Genomic DNA, 18,405 nt, shown 5'->3' on the forward strand with positions numbered 1-18,405 from the left:
AGACCCAAAATAAACAGCAACATGCTTTCACTTACTATCATTACAAAGAGTTCTTTACAGACCTCAAATATATTTCCAATGACAGTCTCAACTTGCCTCCTGGCAGCTACTGCACAAACCAAACTTTCTTGGGGATTTAAACTTGCCAATCAAAAAACCTGGTTACGAGACTCTGGCTCTGTCCAATAAGAAAAGGACAGCAGCAACAGGATTTATGATACCTTCTTATCTCTGTTTCTCTCCCTATTCAGTTTTCTCCAGTCAAGATTGGCTGATAGGAGACAGCTATTATAAAAAGAGTACCATTAACTTCAGCTACTATAGTATAAGCGGAGGAGTGTTTGTTTTTCCAAAGTAATTCCCTAGAAAGAAACTTCCTCTCTTACTAGATCATTTGGATCTTTCTAACAGGGCGCATTTAACATACACAACAAAAGTGGAATAAGTCAAAGCTATTTCAATTAGGGTTTTGTAAGTCTCTTATCTTTTTGAATGGTTTTAATTACATACCCTATCCTTTCCTTTGTAAATGGAGTAGTGTCGTTATTCTTTGGTACCAATTCTTTAACGTTCTATTTTATTTTATTTTTTACTTACCCTTCCTTTATTTAGTGTTTCTTGTGCTTCCAATTTATAAACAAGAAAGTCTAGGAAATAATAAAAAAGGAGACTATTAAAGAAATATTTCACTGACAAAAAAGCTTGGGGGCCAGAGTCTGTAGGTACTCTGTATTCAAAATACCTTCTTGTAAATGGGAATTCCACACACAAAGTAGCTACAAAGTTGGGGAACGTTGCATTTACAGCTTTCCTGAGGAACTATAAAAACTAAGGAAATACTTTGAATTTTAAATCTGATTGTCAAAGTATTTGCATATAAAACTGTTTATGCCAGTACTGTACAAAGTATGGCAAGGCAAGCCTGGGACTACTGGTGGGAAACTAAATGTGTTTCAGAAGTCTTATGTACTACATTTAAAGGCCCAGTAGCACTATTAAAAGGAAAGGGGAAGTTAAATTGTGCATTTTCCTATGAGAAGATAACACTTTAAAATCCTCTTCAGCCACAAGAACACAGGAAAGTCAAAAAGCAAAAAACACAAAAACGCTTCCCACCCCCTTTTCATTGTGAGTTCCTTTGTACTCTTCTTTATTTTCTAATTCTGAAAAAGATGACCTGCCCTTTACAAAACTAATGATTTATTGTTGTCCACTAGGTGGCACCACAAAATCATCTAGGTTTTTAGGGCAAGAAAACCCCAAACAGCTTTTAATGCTTTTTAATCTTTTGTATCAAACAAGTTGCTTTAACTGAAGGCCTATGAATCGCCTAGCTAGCAGCAACTATTTTTAGGGAGAGTGCAGGGTGGACTTTCATTACCTCATGCCTTAACATTTCAAACAAGTAATTTACACCATGAAAAATAAGTTAGAAAAGTTACCAAAACTATTGTACTCTTAAAACTTTTGCAGAGGGTGGCTTTTTAAAAAGAAAAACATGTATTATTTGCATAATCAAACACAGCATATGTCCAGTACTATATTATTCAAGGACATTTAACTAAGAGCCAGATTCACAAATCATCTCTATTCAGGACAGGCGTTTTAAGCATGTACTTCACTTTTAAACACACAAGTTTCTGAATTGGGGCCTAACTGAATACCTTATGGCATGCATCAAATAGTCATATGCCTTATGGAGGTTTTTTTTTTAATATCCAATAAAAGGACTTGTGCATATATTTATATCATAGAAATTCAATATGCTGTGTTTAGCAACCTGTCTATAGCAGTGGACCTACCAGTGAATTACAGGGATCCATAATTTATAAAATTAACATATATAACTGAGAAAAATGAAAAACAAGATTTTTACCTTCTTTTGCTTTCTTATGTTCAAGCCTTTCCTTCTGTAAAGACTTTTCTAATCTTGACCTGTGCTCATAGACAACTGAAAAGAGAAAGATTTGAACATAGTAATTCATTTTACAGATAATAGAAAGGGGAACAATACATAACAAATAGTATTGGTGCAGAATGCATAAGGACAATCCAAAGTCAGTTATGCCAACTGATTTCAGAGTAGCAGCCGTTTAGTCTGTATCCGCAAAAAGAACAGGAGTACTTGTGGCACCTTAGAGACTAACAAATTTATTTGAGCATAAGCTTTCGTGGGCTACAGCCCGCCATCCGATGAAGTGGGCTGTAGCCCACGAAAGCTTATGCTCAAATAAATTTGTTAGTCTCTAAGGTGCCACAAGTACACCTGTTCTTTATACCAACTGAGAATCTGGTCCTTAAACTTTAGTCCTAGCCATTTAAACTTTTATTTATTACTTAAATTCGGTTTGTGCTATATCTCTTTCTATCTGTGGCAAGTGAGTTATACACTCAATTTGTTTATAACTGTGGCAAGTGAGTTATACACTCAAATTAGACCTACCAGTTTATCTTTATTTCTTTGGTATGCATGTGTGAATTTTGCCATATTTCCAATCTCTTCTACCTTGCTTGTGAAAAAGACAAATGAAATATTCAAAAATCCTGCTTAGAGTTCAAGACCAGAATTCTTGCAGCACTCCACTTGCTCCCAAGAAGGGAATAGGCAGGTAAGGTAGTAGGACAGATGAGAAAGGCGGAATAGTGCAGTGGTTGGCGGGTTAGCCTTGAAGTTGGGAGACTTGGGTTCAGTTCTCTGCTCTGCCACAGACATATTGTATGACCTTGGGAAAGTCACTTAGTTGCTCTGTGTCTCAGTTTCCCATCTGTAAAATTAGGATAATAGTACTTCCATACCTCAGTAAGGATAACTACATTGAAGACTCAAGTACGGGGAGGCCATATAAGTACCTCATAGTAGATTCAGACATAAACAATGTCTGATACAAATAATCTCTTCTTTCTATCTCAGCCCCCAGCTGAGTGGGACATCTTTTATAGAATCTTATTGTCTTTTGGATGCCCACTCTCAGCAAATACATGGTGCTGATGTCTGAATCCACTTTGTTTCAGAATATGTGGTCCCCGTCATCCTTCAAAGTAATACTAACTCAGAGAAGCTATCTCATTTTTTTCAGATTATCAGTCCAAGTATGAAAATTCCTAATTCAGGAGAGCATCTCAGTTCAGGAAGGGAATCTAAGATCCACTGATTTCAATGGGATTTAAACCTATGAGTAAATTTAAGCATGTCCTTAAGTACTTTCTTGAATAGAGGTCAAAACTTCTAAACTGCTTTTCACAGGTTATATTAATTATTGCCCTAGTGGCAATTAAACACTTTAGTTAAAGATATAATTTCAACCCAAATCTCATGTGTGTGAATTTTTTTTCAATCCTCAGTTGTTACAAGTAATACCTACAGTTACTGTAACTAAAATGAGATACAATTTTATCTCCATTTTTTCCAGTTTGTTTACTTTGTATATCTAAAGCATTTTGTTTGAGTCAGCTTTGCTTTTTCCTCTCGATAGTCAGTTATTTGCATGGGTTTTGCACAGAGCAACTGGGGTGAGAAAAATATTTAAAACAGGAAAATATGATTTGTAAAAACCACAAAAATTGTTGCATGGTCTCAGACATATGTAGTTGCTGAAATCACTTTTACTTATTTAAATTGACTGGATTAGATATGATGCTATCTTTTTATCCTCTGTTTACTTGTTATTGTAAAAAGTGAGTAGGGTTACCATACGTCCGGGGGCGCAGGATCCGGAGGCATGGGGGCTGCCCGAAGCCGGTAGCGCTCGGGCAGCTCGGCTCTTAAACAGAGCTGAAGAGTCAGGGGAGGAGCACAGTAGCTGGAGCCCGGGAGGGGAAGTGCCCGGCCGGGGGCGCAGGGTCCGGAGGCATGGGGGCTGCCCAAAGCCCGAGCGCTACCGGCTTCACGGTTTGCCGGGCAGCCCCTAGACCCTGCGCCCCCAGCTGGGCGCTTCCCCTCCCGGGCTCCAGCTGCGCTGGGGAAGCGCCGGCCGGGGGCGCAGGGTCTGGGGGCTGCCCAGCAAACCGTGAAGCCGGTAGCGCTCGGGCAGCCCTTTTCGCGTGGCTGGGAGGGAGGAGGGGGAATGTGGGGCGCTCAGGGGAGGGGGCGGAGTTAGGGCAGGGACTTTGGGGAAGGGGCGGAGTTGGGGCGGAGCCAGGGTGGGAAAGGGGCGGGGGCAGGGCCCCGTGGAGTGTCCTCTCTTTTTATTTTTTAAATATGGTAACCCTAAAAGTGAGGCATATAGAGCTTTGCTTATATAAGCAAGTAGTGTAAGACAATATATAATCAGATGCTGCTTTGGGTATCAGCAGCAAAATTTATTTACCTCAAGTGACAATAAACCAGCATCAAGACAAATCAATATATGTATTGTTTGGGGCTGTAAAACGATCTAAAAAAATTAATCACGAGATTTAAAAAAATTGTTGTAATTAATCGCAATTTTAATTGCACTATAATACAATACCATTTATTTAAATATTTTTGGATGTTTTCATCTATACTGATTTCAGTTACAACTCAGAATACAGTGCTGATGATGGGTTCTGCTCAATAATGATCCAAAGAAGTGCAGACCTATGCACATTCATTTAAATCATTTGAGTCAGATGCCACCAACAGAAGGTTGATTTTCTTTTTTGGTGGTTTGGGCTCTGTAGTTTCCACATTGGAGTATTGCTCTTTTAAGACTTCTGACAACATGTTGCACACCTTGTACCTCTCAAGATTTTGAAAGGCATGTCAGATTCTAAAAGCTTGGGTTGAGTACTGTAGCTAGCTTTAGAAATCATATATTGGTTACTCCTGGGGGAATTCTGCGCCAAAAAATCCCAAATTCTGTACCAAAAATGAAAAATTCTGCATATTTTATTTGTCAAAATAATGCAATATAATCACATCAGTTTCACTTATTGTGGTAATTTATTTAAACTACCATACAGAAAAAAAATCACAATAACTGTTTAGCATTTCCTAAACATATGATGGTTATGTTACAAATACACCTCTACCCCGATATAACGCTGTCCTCGGGAGCCAAAAAATCTTACCGCGTTATAGGTGAAACCGTGTTATATCGAACTTGCTTTGATCCGCCGGAGCGCGCAGCCCTGCCTCCCCGGAATACTGCTTTACCGCGTTATATCCGAATTCGTGTTATATTGGGTCGCATTATATCGGGGTAGAGGCGTACTTGGTAACCAAGACCCTGCATTCCATTTGTAATCCTGGATTTTCATTTAAATTACATTAAATTTTATTTTGCTGTTTGGTGTTCTGTAAAGTAGAATGTTGCTTTAAATTGCTCAGACTTTCACACATGAAAGTTATACAGTTTTGCTAGTTATTGTCCTGCATTTTTTTTTAAATGGATAAGTAAAATAGATCCTGAGCTGTAGTCTAACCCCCTTGTGCCTCTCTGGCACAGGGAAAAAAAGCAAGAAAGCACATAGACTTCCTAGCTGAGGATTCCATTACTGTCATTTACAATAAGACTCCTTTACACCACTCTGGCAAGGTAAAGGAACCTTAATTGACTGGGAATAATTATAAGAATAAGAATGGGAACAATTAACTAACAATGGGAACATTAGCAGCCTGCCTGCTTAGTTGTTACATTTCTGCTCTGCCACAGGGACAGAGCCTGCTTCACACAGCCCTACGCCGCCAAGCCTGGGATGCAGCAAGTACAACTGCAAGCGAGAGGGACAGAGTGAGTCTCCCTACAGACAGGCACCCAGCCCCACACCCTTAACGTCTCTCCACAGATGCACGCACCCATGCCCAGCCTCCCCCCGCGGTGATCTGCTGTCTGCTGCCGGCTGCTCCCAGCAGATGCGCCCGGGCTGCTGCAGAAAGGGTGTGTGTTCCCCACAGATTTCTTGGCTCCCCCATTTTTCTGACAGGGAGCCAAGAAATGTATGGAAGATATGAATCCTGCGCCCGCACAGGGGCGCAGAAATCCCCCAGGAGTAATTGGTATCTTCTTTGCGTCTTGTCAAATCTGCAGTGAAAGTGTTCTTAAATCAAACAACATGTGCTGGGTCATCATCCAAGACTGCTATAACATGAAATATATGACAGAATACAGGTAAAACCATGGAGCAGGAGACATACAATTCTTCCCTAAGGAGTTCAGTCACAAATTTAATTAACACATTATTTTTAATGAGTGACATCAACATGAAAGCATGTCCTCTCGAATGGTGGTCAAAGCACGAAGGGGCATATGAATGTTTAGCATATCTGGCATGTAAATACCTTGCAACACCGGCTACAACAGTGTCATGCGAATACCTGTTCTCACTTTCAGGTGACATTGTAAATAAGAAGCAGGCAGCATTATCTCCCATAAATGTAAACAAACTTGTTTGTATTAATGATTGGCTGAACAAGAAGTAGGACTGAGTGAACCTGTAGGCTCTAATGTTTTACATTTGTTTTGTTTTTGAGTGCAGTTATGTAAAAAAAAAAAAAAAAAAAAATCTACATTTGTAAGTTGCACTTTCACAATAAAGAGATCGCACTACAGTACTTGTATGAGATGAATTGAAAAATATATATATTTTTTTACAGTGCAAATATTTATAATCAAAATATAAAGTGATCACTGTATACATGGTATTCTGTGTTGTAATTGAAATCAATATATTTGAAATTGTAGAAACACATCCAAAAATATTTATAATAAATTTAAACTGGTATTCTATTATTATTTAACAGTGCGATTAAAACAGTGGTTAATTGCAACTAATTTTTTTAATCTAGTTAATTTATTTTGCATTAATCAATTGAATTTACTGTGATTGACAGCCCTAGTGCTAAATGCATTCAGTGTTACAGTCATTCAATCAACTGTCCTGGAATTGCATGTTTCCCTACACTAGTTAAAGAAATTGGCGGCCCTAAAAAATAACTGTTGTCCTCTGAGGTTTGTTTGAATTCATCTGCAGTCAGCCATGTGTATGCATGATGGGACAGATATAATCCTTGAGGGGGCCATTTAGGGATCTGGGGCAAAAATCTGTCTTTGAGCAGGGGGTTGGACTAGATGACCTCCTGAGGTCCCTTCCAACCCTGATATTCTATGAATCTATATGGAGGAATGGTTAACCACAATATTACTGAATTCCAAAAGATTCAACAATAAGTATTGGTTGGATTCCGGCTGGTGGTGATGTTAGGATATTATTCCTAGTCTATATATTCAGATTAGTTATCTATAACACCACTGTAGTTTTCAGACTCCATTTCACTGGTGGTATCATCAAGGCCAGTAAAAAAGATGATTTTTCTTTCAGAGAAATTACATAACCAGTGTTCAATTTTTTTATTCTCTGAAACATTATCTAATAACGGAAAAGAAAGGAAAATATTGATCAATTTACTCAACCAGATATGTCCCAGTATATTACAACAAGTAAAATATTTACTTTTGACCTTGTAATTTCAAATCAACACACTTTTTGGTCTCGGCAAAAACACCTGGCATTGTTTATGTTGTGGATTTCTTATTCTGTGCTATGTCATCTAGTTCTTTGGTTAAATCTGAGCTAAGATAATGAATTCTCATTCTTAACTGATGTTTAAGAAATAACTCTTCGGAGTATTCTGGAGGGTGGTTTGTGGTACACACCTGAATGAAAAAAGTTTGCTATATGTTGTTACAGGGTTCTTCCCTCATTTTTCCTCTATGCCCCTCTAAGTGCTTGCAGTAAGCATTTTGCCAGCCAGTTTGACATTGAGTAATAAGCAGCAGAGTGTGAGACTGTATTTCCGTAGGAAAACCAAACATTGCTTTGAAACCAACTGAGGTCCATAATCTCTTCAAGCATAAACATATGTGGCAAACATCCTGCAAAAGCCTCAGAAGAGCAGCAAAAGGATGTGTCACATGTCATTTTTGGACTTCTGGAATAATCATCGGCTACCTCTAAATCACTTATTCTTCTTTGCAAAGCTACTATGATGTCTTTGCCAAGGCTTCGTATCACGCTTCCATAGATGACGATATGATTTGTGGTATGCTTCAGTGAATACTACAGAATTCACACCAACTAATTTCTCTTTCAATATCTTAGTCTAAGTCTGGTCACCAAAAACTACTAATCAAACTTTTCCTATTCATTATGTTTTGGTGATCTTGTAATTCAGCCAACATCCTAGCATGTGTGCTTTGTGATATTACTGCCCTCATTCTCCACAGTAAACAGTTATCATCTACTGACAACCCATTTTCCTACAAGTAAAAATAAAAAGTTTCACATCCATTTATGGGATTTGTCCAGCCAGAAAGAGAATATCGCATTGCTCTGACACAAACAAGATTTTTCTTAGTGAATAGAAGACTTCTCTTTTTCAGTTATGTGATATCTTCTAGGAAAGAGATTCTATATACTTAAGATTCAAGTCTTTTCATAGTGTGCACCACATCTTTCCAAAGATGAGCACAAGGACCATCTCCTCTTGCATTCGTGACTGCATGAGATCCCTGTGGCTAATAAAGCAATTGATTAGATGGAAATTTTACATCAGGGAAGTATTTTGAGTGTATATTTAGCTACCTTGATGCAATAAGGCAGTTTGAAACAAGGAGGACAGCCAGTATTATGTGACCAGTCAACTTTGCATCACAGGTCACATGCTATGTAATAATTCTACTTCCAATTGTATTTAGACAAGTGAGATAATACCTCTTAAGTATCTATACATCATAATAATATGCTCAATGCCTTGGGTACAGACAGTACACTTGTAAGGAAAAACTGCTCCATCATCAGAAATAATTAACCCTTTTAGAAGCTCAAGACTAGAACTGTGCAAAATGTTTACAATTAAATCAAATGTGTGAAGCCAAATCCAGAGCAGGTTCACTGAAATATTCTAGACAGTTTTTGAATCATGTCCCAGGTTTGCTCAAAACTAGGTCAGTTCTTGATTTCACATCACAATTAGATTTGGGGGAAAATAGCAATTTTGAGGGGCTCTCTTCTCTTTTGAGTTTCAGGTATCAACAAATCCCAAACTCAAACATAATCTCATGATGAAAACCCAGATATATCTGAGATAGAAGGAAAATGTTCACACAAATCCCAGTGAAGTAAAAGTGCAGTTTTACACAGCTGTGCTTAAGACAACTGACCATACTGTGTTGAAAGACTTCTTCCCTTTCCAAACAGTAACTTGCAAGGGTCCTTGCAATTTATGAAACAAATAACTGAAAATTGTAAATTTCTATAAAATAGAAAATGGATTTCCCCGAAGAGTGAAGTAGGTACCAAATGGCATAGTGAACTATGAACAAGAAATATCAAGTAAAGATTTGCATTTTGGCAGTTCTAAGAGTGCTTTGCAGCCTTAAAAATTGTTCTTAATTCCTCTAACATACATTCTGCAGACTCTTTGGCTAGTGATTTATATAGAAGTGTTTACATTTTCGCTTAGAAGCAGGATTGCTAATCAATCCTTGTCACCTACCTCTACTTTGCTATTTATCCCCTAAAGTCAAGGGCATCAGTCAAGATGAACTAATGTATCAAGAGCCACTGCAACAAAAACAAGCGTATAATGAATATTCACAAAGTCATCACCAACTAAGTTTCAGCAGAGAGAAAAATGGAAGAACTGTAGTAATGGTTTCATCTCGGCACTAAAGATTTTGAATATAGAATTACATTGCAAAAGGAGCAGTGCTTGTAACATAGCAACTCATGAGAGAAATTAAAATCCATAATGCTTTTCTCCTTCCATGCTATCAGGAGTGGAAGTAGGCTTTTTAGCAGTCAGAGGCTAAGGCATAACATGATTCTGCAGAAATATTTTTCGCTTTACTTCTTCTACTTTGCCTGCTATTGTAACTTCCTCAGCAAACTTTGATTTAAAGAGTGAAAAACAATGAGGTGGGCAGGAAGAAAGGAGATAAAGAATTCAGTGGTTTGGCTCTTAGACCACACTATTTTATACCTTCAATGCTCCTTTGAAAAACCAATTTAGTTGAGGAAAAAATATGCGTGGGGAAAAATTTGACTTTTTACAGGACAAATGTTCAGTTTTTATAGTAATTATGTAACATACTGAACTTTTAGAGCCAAATCCTCAATTGGCATAAATTGGTATATTCTTCTATACCCAGCACTATATTCTAATCTTGCTGGCACCGAGGCTGTAAATCCAGCCTTGTCTGAGAAGCTTTTGAATCTGGACCTTCTAGAGAAAGGAGGAGATTACCTAGAGACTAAGCTAATGGTACTCCACTTCTTATGCCACATTTAAACACGTGATCAGAGTCTCTCCTCTGAATCAGGATTGGCATTTCAATAATTGTTTTGGATTCTGATTATGAACAATCTACAAATTACTTATACTCTGTAGTCTTGTCAGAAGATGCTACCCAAAGCCCTGAAAGTCTAAAGCCATACTAGCAGCAAATATAAAGGGACAGAGGTTTCATTAATAGTCCTCATTTGTGACAGAGGCAGAAGTGTAAATAGTATTTGGTCTCAACAAGTTTGAGAATCGCTAGTCCACACTGCATGCCCTTCTCCACACCTCATTTCCCTTTTGAACATTAAAGTATGTTTTTTACATTCACAAGTAAAGATGCACGTGATTTCTTAGGGGGTGGGGTTTTGAAATATACAAATATAGGATAATTAGAATGTGTGTTTGCCTTAATTAAGAAAGGTTTATTATGTTAATATGGACAAAATGAAGAAGTTGCTCTAAGGAGATCCACAGCCAGAACTGTTGGTAATAAATCAGCAACAGCAAGTGCAGAGATGGGTAATGTTTTGAGTGTCTCAAATGAGCCAATGTTTCAGAAGCACAAAATGTAACTCCGCAAAGAGCAGGGAAAGAAAAGTTAAGAAGATTTGTTTCCTCCCAGTTTATTGACTGTAACAGATTTTTTCCAGGGAAAAATAAATCCATGGCTTTCTAAGTTCTCCAATTAAGAAAGAAATTGTAAAATGTGTTACCACGTTTTCCATACTGTTCTTTTCAGAATTTGGCACAATTGAAGATTAAGCCTTCCAAGTTTCTATGGTTGCTTTCCTCTGACTTTCCCAACCTCAGCCTCACCTTAGCACACTATGGATCTTATTGATCTTAAGTGGCCCCTATTACCATAGTATCTGAGAACCTCACAATCTTTAGGTATTTATCCTCACAACACCCCTGTGAAGTAGTAAAGTGCTGCCATTCCTATTTTAACAGATGAAGAAGTGAGACCCAGAGAGATTAACTTCTTTGAGATCAACTAGGAAGTGTGTGCCAGAGCAGGGAATTGAACCCACAGTTCCTGAGGATAGCTGGTTGGGAATTTTACAACAAAACAGTTTCAACATAAGCTGCTGTTTTGTCAAACCTGAAATGTTTCGCAGAAGCATTGGTGGCTGGATCAACTTTTGTCAAATCACAGGCAGGTTCGGATGAAAGTCAGGAAAACTGCTTCATGAAAAGGGGTGAAATAACTTACTCCTCCCATTGAGCAAGTGGGAAACAGGAGAAATGGTGACTGAGTCACAATTTGTTGTCTAGTCTGGTTTGCTCCTGGGGCAGAAGGCATGTAGCTACACCCTTAATCAGGGCAGTATGTAAAGTTACAAGCTAGCTCCTACAGTGTAGAGGGTCTAACCCTGTCTTGGCCCAATGTCAAATTTAGTAACTACATTCTGCGTACTTGTTACTTTAATTGGCTACACTATTCGTTCTCCCTTATCCATCTTTGCTGGTGTCATTAATGACTGCTGGATAGTATATCTGAAATGAAGTGCCTGCACATAGATGGAGCTTGTATATGCATAGCTGTTAATTCTATAAAATTACCTGCATAGTTGAAAAAAGGCACCTCAGGAACCCACAGATGACTGTACAGAAGTAAGCAATATAGCCTCAAAGAAAAAAGCCCCAAAGCAGAACCAAATAAGGTCATAGAATCATAGGACTGGAAGGAACCTCGAGAGGCCATCTAGTCCAGTTCCCTGCCGAGGGACGTACTGGCCGCCGCTTCCAGCAGCTCCCATTGGCCTGGAGCAGCGAACCGCGGCCACTGGGAGCCGCGATCGGCCGAACCTGAGGACGCAGCAGGTAAACAAACCGGCCCGTCCCGCCAGGGGCTTTCCCTGCACAAGCAGCAGAACAAGTTTGGGAGCCACTGATCTAGACCATTCCTGACAGTGTTTGTCTAATCCAGGGATCGGCAACCTTTGGCACGCGGCCAGGCCAGTTTGTTTACCTGCCGCGTCCGCAGGTTCGGCCAATGGCGGCTCCCACTGGCCGCGGTTCGCTGCTCCGGGCCAATGGGGGCAGCGGGAAGCAGCGCGGGCTGAGGGATGTGCTAGCCGCCTCCTCCCGCCGCCCCCATTGGCCTGGGACAGCGAACAGCGGCCGGGGGAGCCGCAATCGGCCGAACCTGCGGACGCGGCAGGTAAACAAACCGTCCCGGCCCACCAGGGTGCTTACCCTGGCGAGCCGCGTGCCAAAGGTTGCCGACCACTGCTCTAATCTGCTCTTAAAAATCTCCAGCAATGGAGATTCCACAACCTCGCTAGGCAATTTATTCCAGTGCTTAACCATCCTGACAGTTAGGAAGTTTTTCCTAATGTCCAACCTAAACCGCCCTTGCTGCAACTTAAGCCCATTGCTTCTTTGTCCTATCCTCAGAGGTTAAGAAGAACAATTCTTCTCCCTCCTTCTTGCAAACTTTTATGTACTTGAAAACTGTTATCATGTCCCCTCTCAGTCTTCTCTTTTCCAGACTAAACAAACCCAGTTTTTTCAATCTTCCCTCATAGGTCATGTTTTCTAGACCCTTGCTCATTTTTGTTGCTCTTCTCTGGGTTTTCTCTAATTTGTCCACAGCTTTCCTGAAATGTGGTGCCCAGAACTGGACACGATACTCCAGTTGAGGTCTAATCAGCGTGGAGTACAGCAGAAGAATTACTTCTCGTGTCTTGCTAATACATCCCAGAATGATGTTTGCTTTTTTTTTTTTTTTTTCAAACAGTTTTACACTGTTGACTCCTATTAGGCTTGTGGTCCACTATGACCCCCAGATCCCTTTCCGTAGTACTCCTTCCTAGGCAGTCATTTCCCATGTTGTATGTGTGCAACTGATTGTTCCTTCTTAAGTGGATTACTTTGCATTTGTCCTTATTGAATTTCACCCTATTTACTGCAGACCATTTCTCCAGTTTGTCCAGATCATTTTGAATTTTAATCCTATTCTCCAAAGCACTTGTAACCCCTCCCAGCTTGGTATCATCCGCAAACTTTATAAGTGTACTTTCTATGCCATTATCTAAATCATTGATGAAGATATTGAACAGAACCGGACCCAGAACTGATCCCTGCGGGACCTCACTCGTTATGCCCTTCCAGCATGACTGTAAACTACTGATAACTACTCTCTGGGAACAGTTTTCCAACCAGTTATGCACCCACTTTATAATAGCCCCATCTAGGTTCCATTTCCCTAGTTTGTTTATGAGAAGGTAATGCGAGACAGTATCAAAAGCTTTACGAAAGTCAAGATATACCATGTCTACCGCTTCCCCCCCATCCACAAGGCTTGTTAACCTATCAAAGAAAGCTATCAGGTTGGTTTGACGTGATTTGTTCTTGACAAATCCATGCTGACTGTTACTTACCTTATTATCTTCTAGATGTTTGCAAATTGATTGCTTAATTATTTGCTCCATTATCTTTCCGGGTACAGAAGTTAAGCTGACTGGTCTGTAATTCCCTGGGTGGTTCTTATATCCTTTTTTATAGATTGGCACTATATTTGCCCTTTTTCAGTCTTCTGGAATCTCTCCCATCTTCCATGACTTTTCAAAGATAATCACTAATGGCTCAGATATCTCCTCAGTCAGCTCCTTGAGTATTCTAGGATGCATTTCATCAGACTCTGGTGACCTGAAGACATCTAACTTGTCTAAGTAATTTTTAACTTGTTCTTTTCCTATTTTAGCCTCTGATCCTACCTCATTTTCACTGGCATTCGCTATGTTAGATGTCCATTTGCCACCAACCTTCTTGGTGAAAACCAAAACAAAGAAGTCATTAAGCACCTCTACCATTTCCACATTTTCTGTTATTCCCTCCCCCACCCTGTCCTTGGTCTTCCTCTTTCTTCTAATGTATTTGTAGAATGTTTTCTTGTTACCCTTTATGTCTCTAGCTAATTTGATCTCATTTTGTGCTTTGGCCTTTCTAATTTTGTCCCTACATACTTGTGTTATTTGTTTATATTCATCCTTTGTAATTTCACCTAGTTTTCACTTTTTGTAGGACTCTCTTTTGATTTTTAGATCATTGAAGATCTCCTGGTTAAGCCAGGGTGGTCTCTTGCCATACTTCTTATCTTTCCTACGCAGTGGGATAGTTTGCTGTTGTGCCCTTAATAATGTGTCTTTGAAAAACTGCCAACTGTCTTCAATTGTTTTTCCCCTTAGACTTGCTTCCCATAGGATTTTACCTACCAACTCCCTGAGTTTGCTAAAGTCTGCCATCTTGAAATCCATAAATCCAGTCTTTATTTTGTTGTTCTCCCTCCTCCCATTCCTTAGAATCATGAACTCTATCATTTCATGATCACTTTCACCCAAGGTGCCTTCCACTTTCAAATTTTCAACCAATTCCTTCCTATTTGTCAAAATCAAATCTAGAACAGCCTCTCCCCTAGTAGCTTTCTCCACCTTCTGAAATAAAAAAAATTGTCTCCAATACATTCCAAAAACTTGTTGGATAATCTGTGCCTTGCTGTGTTATTTTCCCAACAGATGTCTGAGTAGTTTAAGTCCCCCATTACCACTAAGTCCTGTACTTTGGATGATTTTATTCATTTTTAAAGAAAGCCTCATCCACCTCTTCTTCCTGGTTAGGTGGTCTGTAGTAGACCCCCTACCATGACATCACCCTTGTTTTTTACCCCTTTTATCCTTACCCAGAGACTTTCAACAAGTCTGTCTCTTATTTCCATCTCTACCTCAGTCCAAGTGTATACACTTATAATATATAAGGCAATACCTCCTTCCTTTTTTCCCTGCCTGTCCTTCCTGAGCAAGCTGTACCCTTCTATACCAATATTCCAGTCATGCGTATTATCCCACCAGGTCTCTGTAATGCCAACTATGTCATAGTTGTGTTTATTTACTAGCATTTCAACTGTCAAGGACAGTCAACATGTTTTGTCAATGCAATGGCGAAGGAGGGGGTAGAACGGGAGGCATTCAATACTCCTTAAATTCATCTCAGACTAAAATCTTCTATTTAAAATTTACCATGGGGGAAAAAAAGGGGGGGGGGGGGGACCACATACCATTCTAGCTAAATAACAAGTTCTCAAAAAACTGCTCTGCTGCAATCCCCCTGAACGTTAATTACAACACAGGAGGCAAGTGATCTGATGAAAGAAAGCTTACTTAGCATTCATGACTAGTTCACTCATCTTTGCTTTGTACTCATGAAAACGTAATCCATTTTTTTAATTAAAGCCACTCTTGTAGTTTAAAAAAAACAGTGTTTTCAATATTATATTATCAAGTCTTTTGCAACTACAATACTTCACTTTCTTGGTATGCTAGAAAGAGGATCTGAGAGATGTAAAGTTTGGAACACCCTAACACACTGCTTTACGCATTGAAAAATTAAGTTTACATCTTGGCTGAAAAATACTAAAATCATACAGAATACTAATCAATTATCTTAATGAATATCATGGCTACTGTGCTACATAACTTTCCAAACTGAGCCAGCAGAAAAATCTTCTGTGGTCTAAAAGTAACAGGCAGTAATAATCTTGGCAATACTCAGTATTATTCTCACACAAACTGTGAGAGTTGGACTGAACCAACAGTATGTGGTAAGCCACACTGGCACTTCTCTGGTAACCCTATCAGTTTCTAACCCTATTGGTTGGAAAGAGAGCCATCCACATGTGAATCAGTGCAGTGCTCTCTTATTTCTTAATTCTGAAGACAGAAAGAAACAATTGTTCTAAGAGACGTGAAGTGATCCATTCATATGGTAACTCTTTAGACCAGTGGTTCTCAAAACCGCTCCGCCGCTTGTTCAGGGAAAGCCACTGGCGGGCCGGGCCGGTTTGTTTATCTGCCGTGTCTGCAGGTTCGGCCGATCGCGGCTCCCACTGGCCGCAGTTCGCCGCTCCAGGCCAATGGGGGCTGCGGGAAGCGGTGCAGGCCGAGGGATGTGCTGGCTGCCCTTCCCGCAGCCCCCATTGGCCTGGAGCGGCGAACCACGGCCAGTGGGAGCCGCGATCGGCCGAACCTGCGGACGCGACAGGTAAACAAACCTGCCCGGCCCGCCAGGGGGCTTTCCCTGAACAAGCATCAGACCGGATTTGAGAACCTCTGCTTTAGACCACAATCACATAAAGTCTTATGCATTTGCTTACTATTATGTTGTTGTTCATGTATTGTGAGTATTCATTATGAATTTAATGGAACTGCTCCCTATGCATCTGTGCAGGACTGGTGGCTTAAATAGCATGATCCACTATTTCACTGCTGACCATCTTAGCAGAAACATCCAGCTATCCACATTCAGAGATTGTAGGTGGATCCTGAAAAAGTATCATCGCTCTCCACTGCAATCCAACTCCTTGTGGGCACTGTGCATCACATTTGCATAGTTCAGAAATACAACTAAATTTGAAATTCATGTGAAAAGCAGATTTTTGTAAAAAGCAGCAGTATATCAGTCACTGAAAGTAGGAAAATTTTACTTTGTTATCTAGAGTGCAAGAAGTGACATTACAGAAGCGCTACAGAGAAAGGATAATGCTGAAAAACATTGAAGTTTTTCCATTTTATAGTCAACACTTATTTTTCTTCATAAAGGATAAACGTTTTTGTATAAAAAATATGCATTTTTACAACTTATGCATGGAAAGATTTGGTGCAGAGGCAGACTGCAATTATTTTATTAATTTAAAACAACTAGAATTGCCTGCAGAGTGCTGTAATTACATTTTCTAAAAAAAAAATCATAATAATTCTTTAGAACCACATTTACATTCTATAACAATCAGATTTGCTTATATAAGAGAAACAGATTTGTCCCAATACAGACTTATATGTTCAGATAACTGTTCATCTGTTAAATAAATTACAACCAGTTACCACAAAAGAAGAACACAAAGCTTTTCAAGACAAGCAAAATGACTTGCTGGCAGCAGCACTTCCCAGAAAGTAAACACTGCTTTGACTTTTGATGTCCTATAAAATAAGAGAGCCCTTTGTAACAAATGTCGTATGTGGTTTTAATTTTTTTAAAGGAGAGTCACTATATCTATCTATCTTATAAATTCAAGTGTTCGTGATGTATTTGTCATAGGGTTATTGTTGACGGTAGATGCATAAAAAGAAAGCAAGACATATATCACTTGCCCGTGTACCATAAAAGTCCTTCACAAATCATAGTCTCTTGCTACCTACTTGTCCCTGAAACCAGGAAAGGGGCATGTCACTCACATATCATGATGTCACACAATTATTTGTCTTCAAACATTCAAACAAGAAAGTAACACTGGAGAACATGAGACCTTCTGTCAGAGTTTTGTTTTTTGCTATATATAACCGTTAACACCAAATACCACTCATATAAACTCATATCTGACTCATATAAATTAGGTAGGACAGAGACACACCACAACCAACTTTACTTGTAAAAGGTCCCCTCTACAAGGTTGTATAACTTTTTTTTTATTGCAGATTCTTCCTGCTCCCATGCAAAATTCCCATCCTTCATGCATGTTTTTGACAAAGCTCTGTATGTGGGAAGCACTCTAATACAATGAATATCAATAAAAAAACCTCATATTAATAGTTTGAAGTCTGTGTTCTGTATCCCGCTCTGTGTCAGATGCAGAGGATAAGCATTTGTTACAGTCCCCAGCTGGTTCTTTAGCTCACTTTCTCTTTCAGTTCTACAATTCCCCTGTTCAATCCCTGGTATGTTGGCCAAGATAGTGGTAGTTACAGATATACCTTGTGAAATTTATGCCATCCACATCTAGGAGTATTCCATAGTCTAATTTTGTAGAGCTTGGTAATAGATAAGAAAAGGTATTGGAGCTAATTATGAAAGAACGTCATAAGGTTCAGAGTTTGGGTGTAGCTCAGATAAGCAGTTAAGGATTGAGATGCTTAGTGGACCCTTGGCTTTGCATATCATAGTATTTTAGCTCTTCCACTTCTGGTTCCAACAAAAAAAAAACCCCACAAAACATTTTAAAAAAACCGCCAAATGTTGCAGAGTCTAAAGCTTGGTTTGAGTCCAGTTCTAGAAATGGGAGAAGATTGGGGCTTTCAGAAATAACCTTTTTTACTATTTATTTATTCTTAACTGGTAGGCTCCCAGAAACACATCCTCCTACTGCTAAGAAATAGCTGTGGTCTCTA

General features: G+C 39.4%; 1 protein-coding gene across 1 annotated transcript in view; it reads right to left on the minus strand.

The window, feature by feature from the left end:
- The window catches only part of GOLIM4 (golgi integral membrane protein 4), a 68,131-nt gene that overhangs the window by 21,692 nt on the left and 28,034 nt on the right, over positions 1–18,405 (minus strand). Inside the window, exons 2-3 of the mRNA XM_065411198.1 lie at positions 1,877–1,951; positions 598–647 (exon numbers count right to left, since the gene is read on the minus strand). Coding sequence (XP_065267270.1) covers positions 598–647; positions 1,877–1,951 — 125 coding nt within the window. The remainder of the gene's footprint in view (positions 1–597; positions 648–1,876; positions 1,952–18,405) is intronic.

Source organism: Emys orbicularis, chromosome 9 (genome assembly GCF_028017835.1).
Source record: "Emys orbicularis isolate rEmyOrb1 chromosome 9, rEmyOrb1.hap1, whole genome shotgun sequence".
Taxonomy (NCBI): Eukaryota; Metazoa; Chordata; order Testudines; family Emydidae; genus Emys; species Emys orbicularis.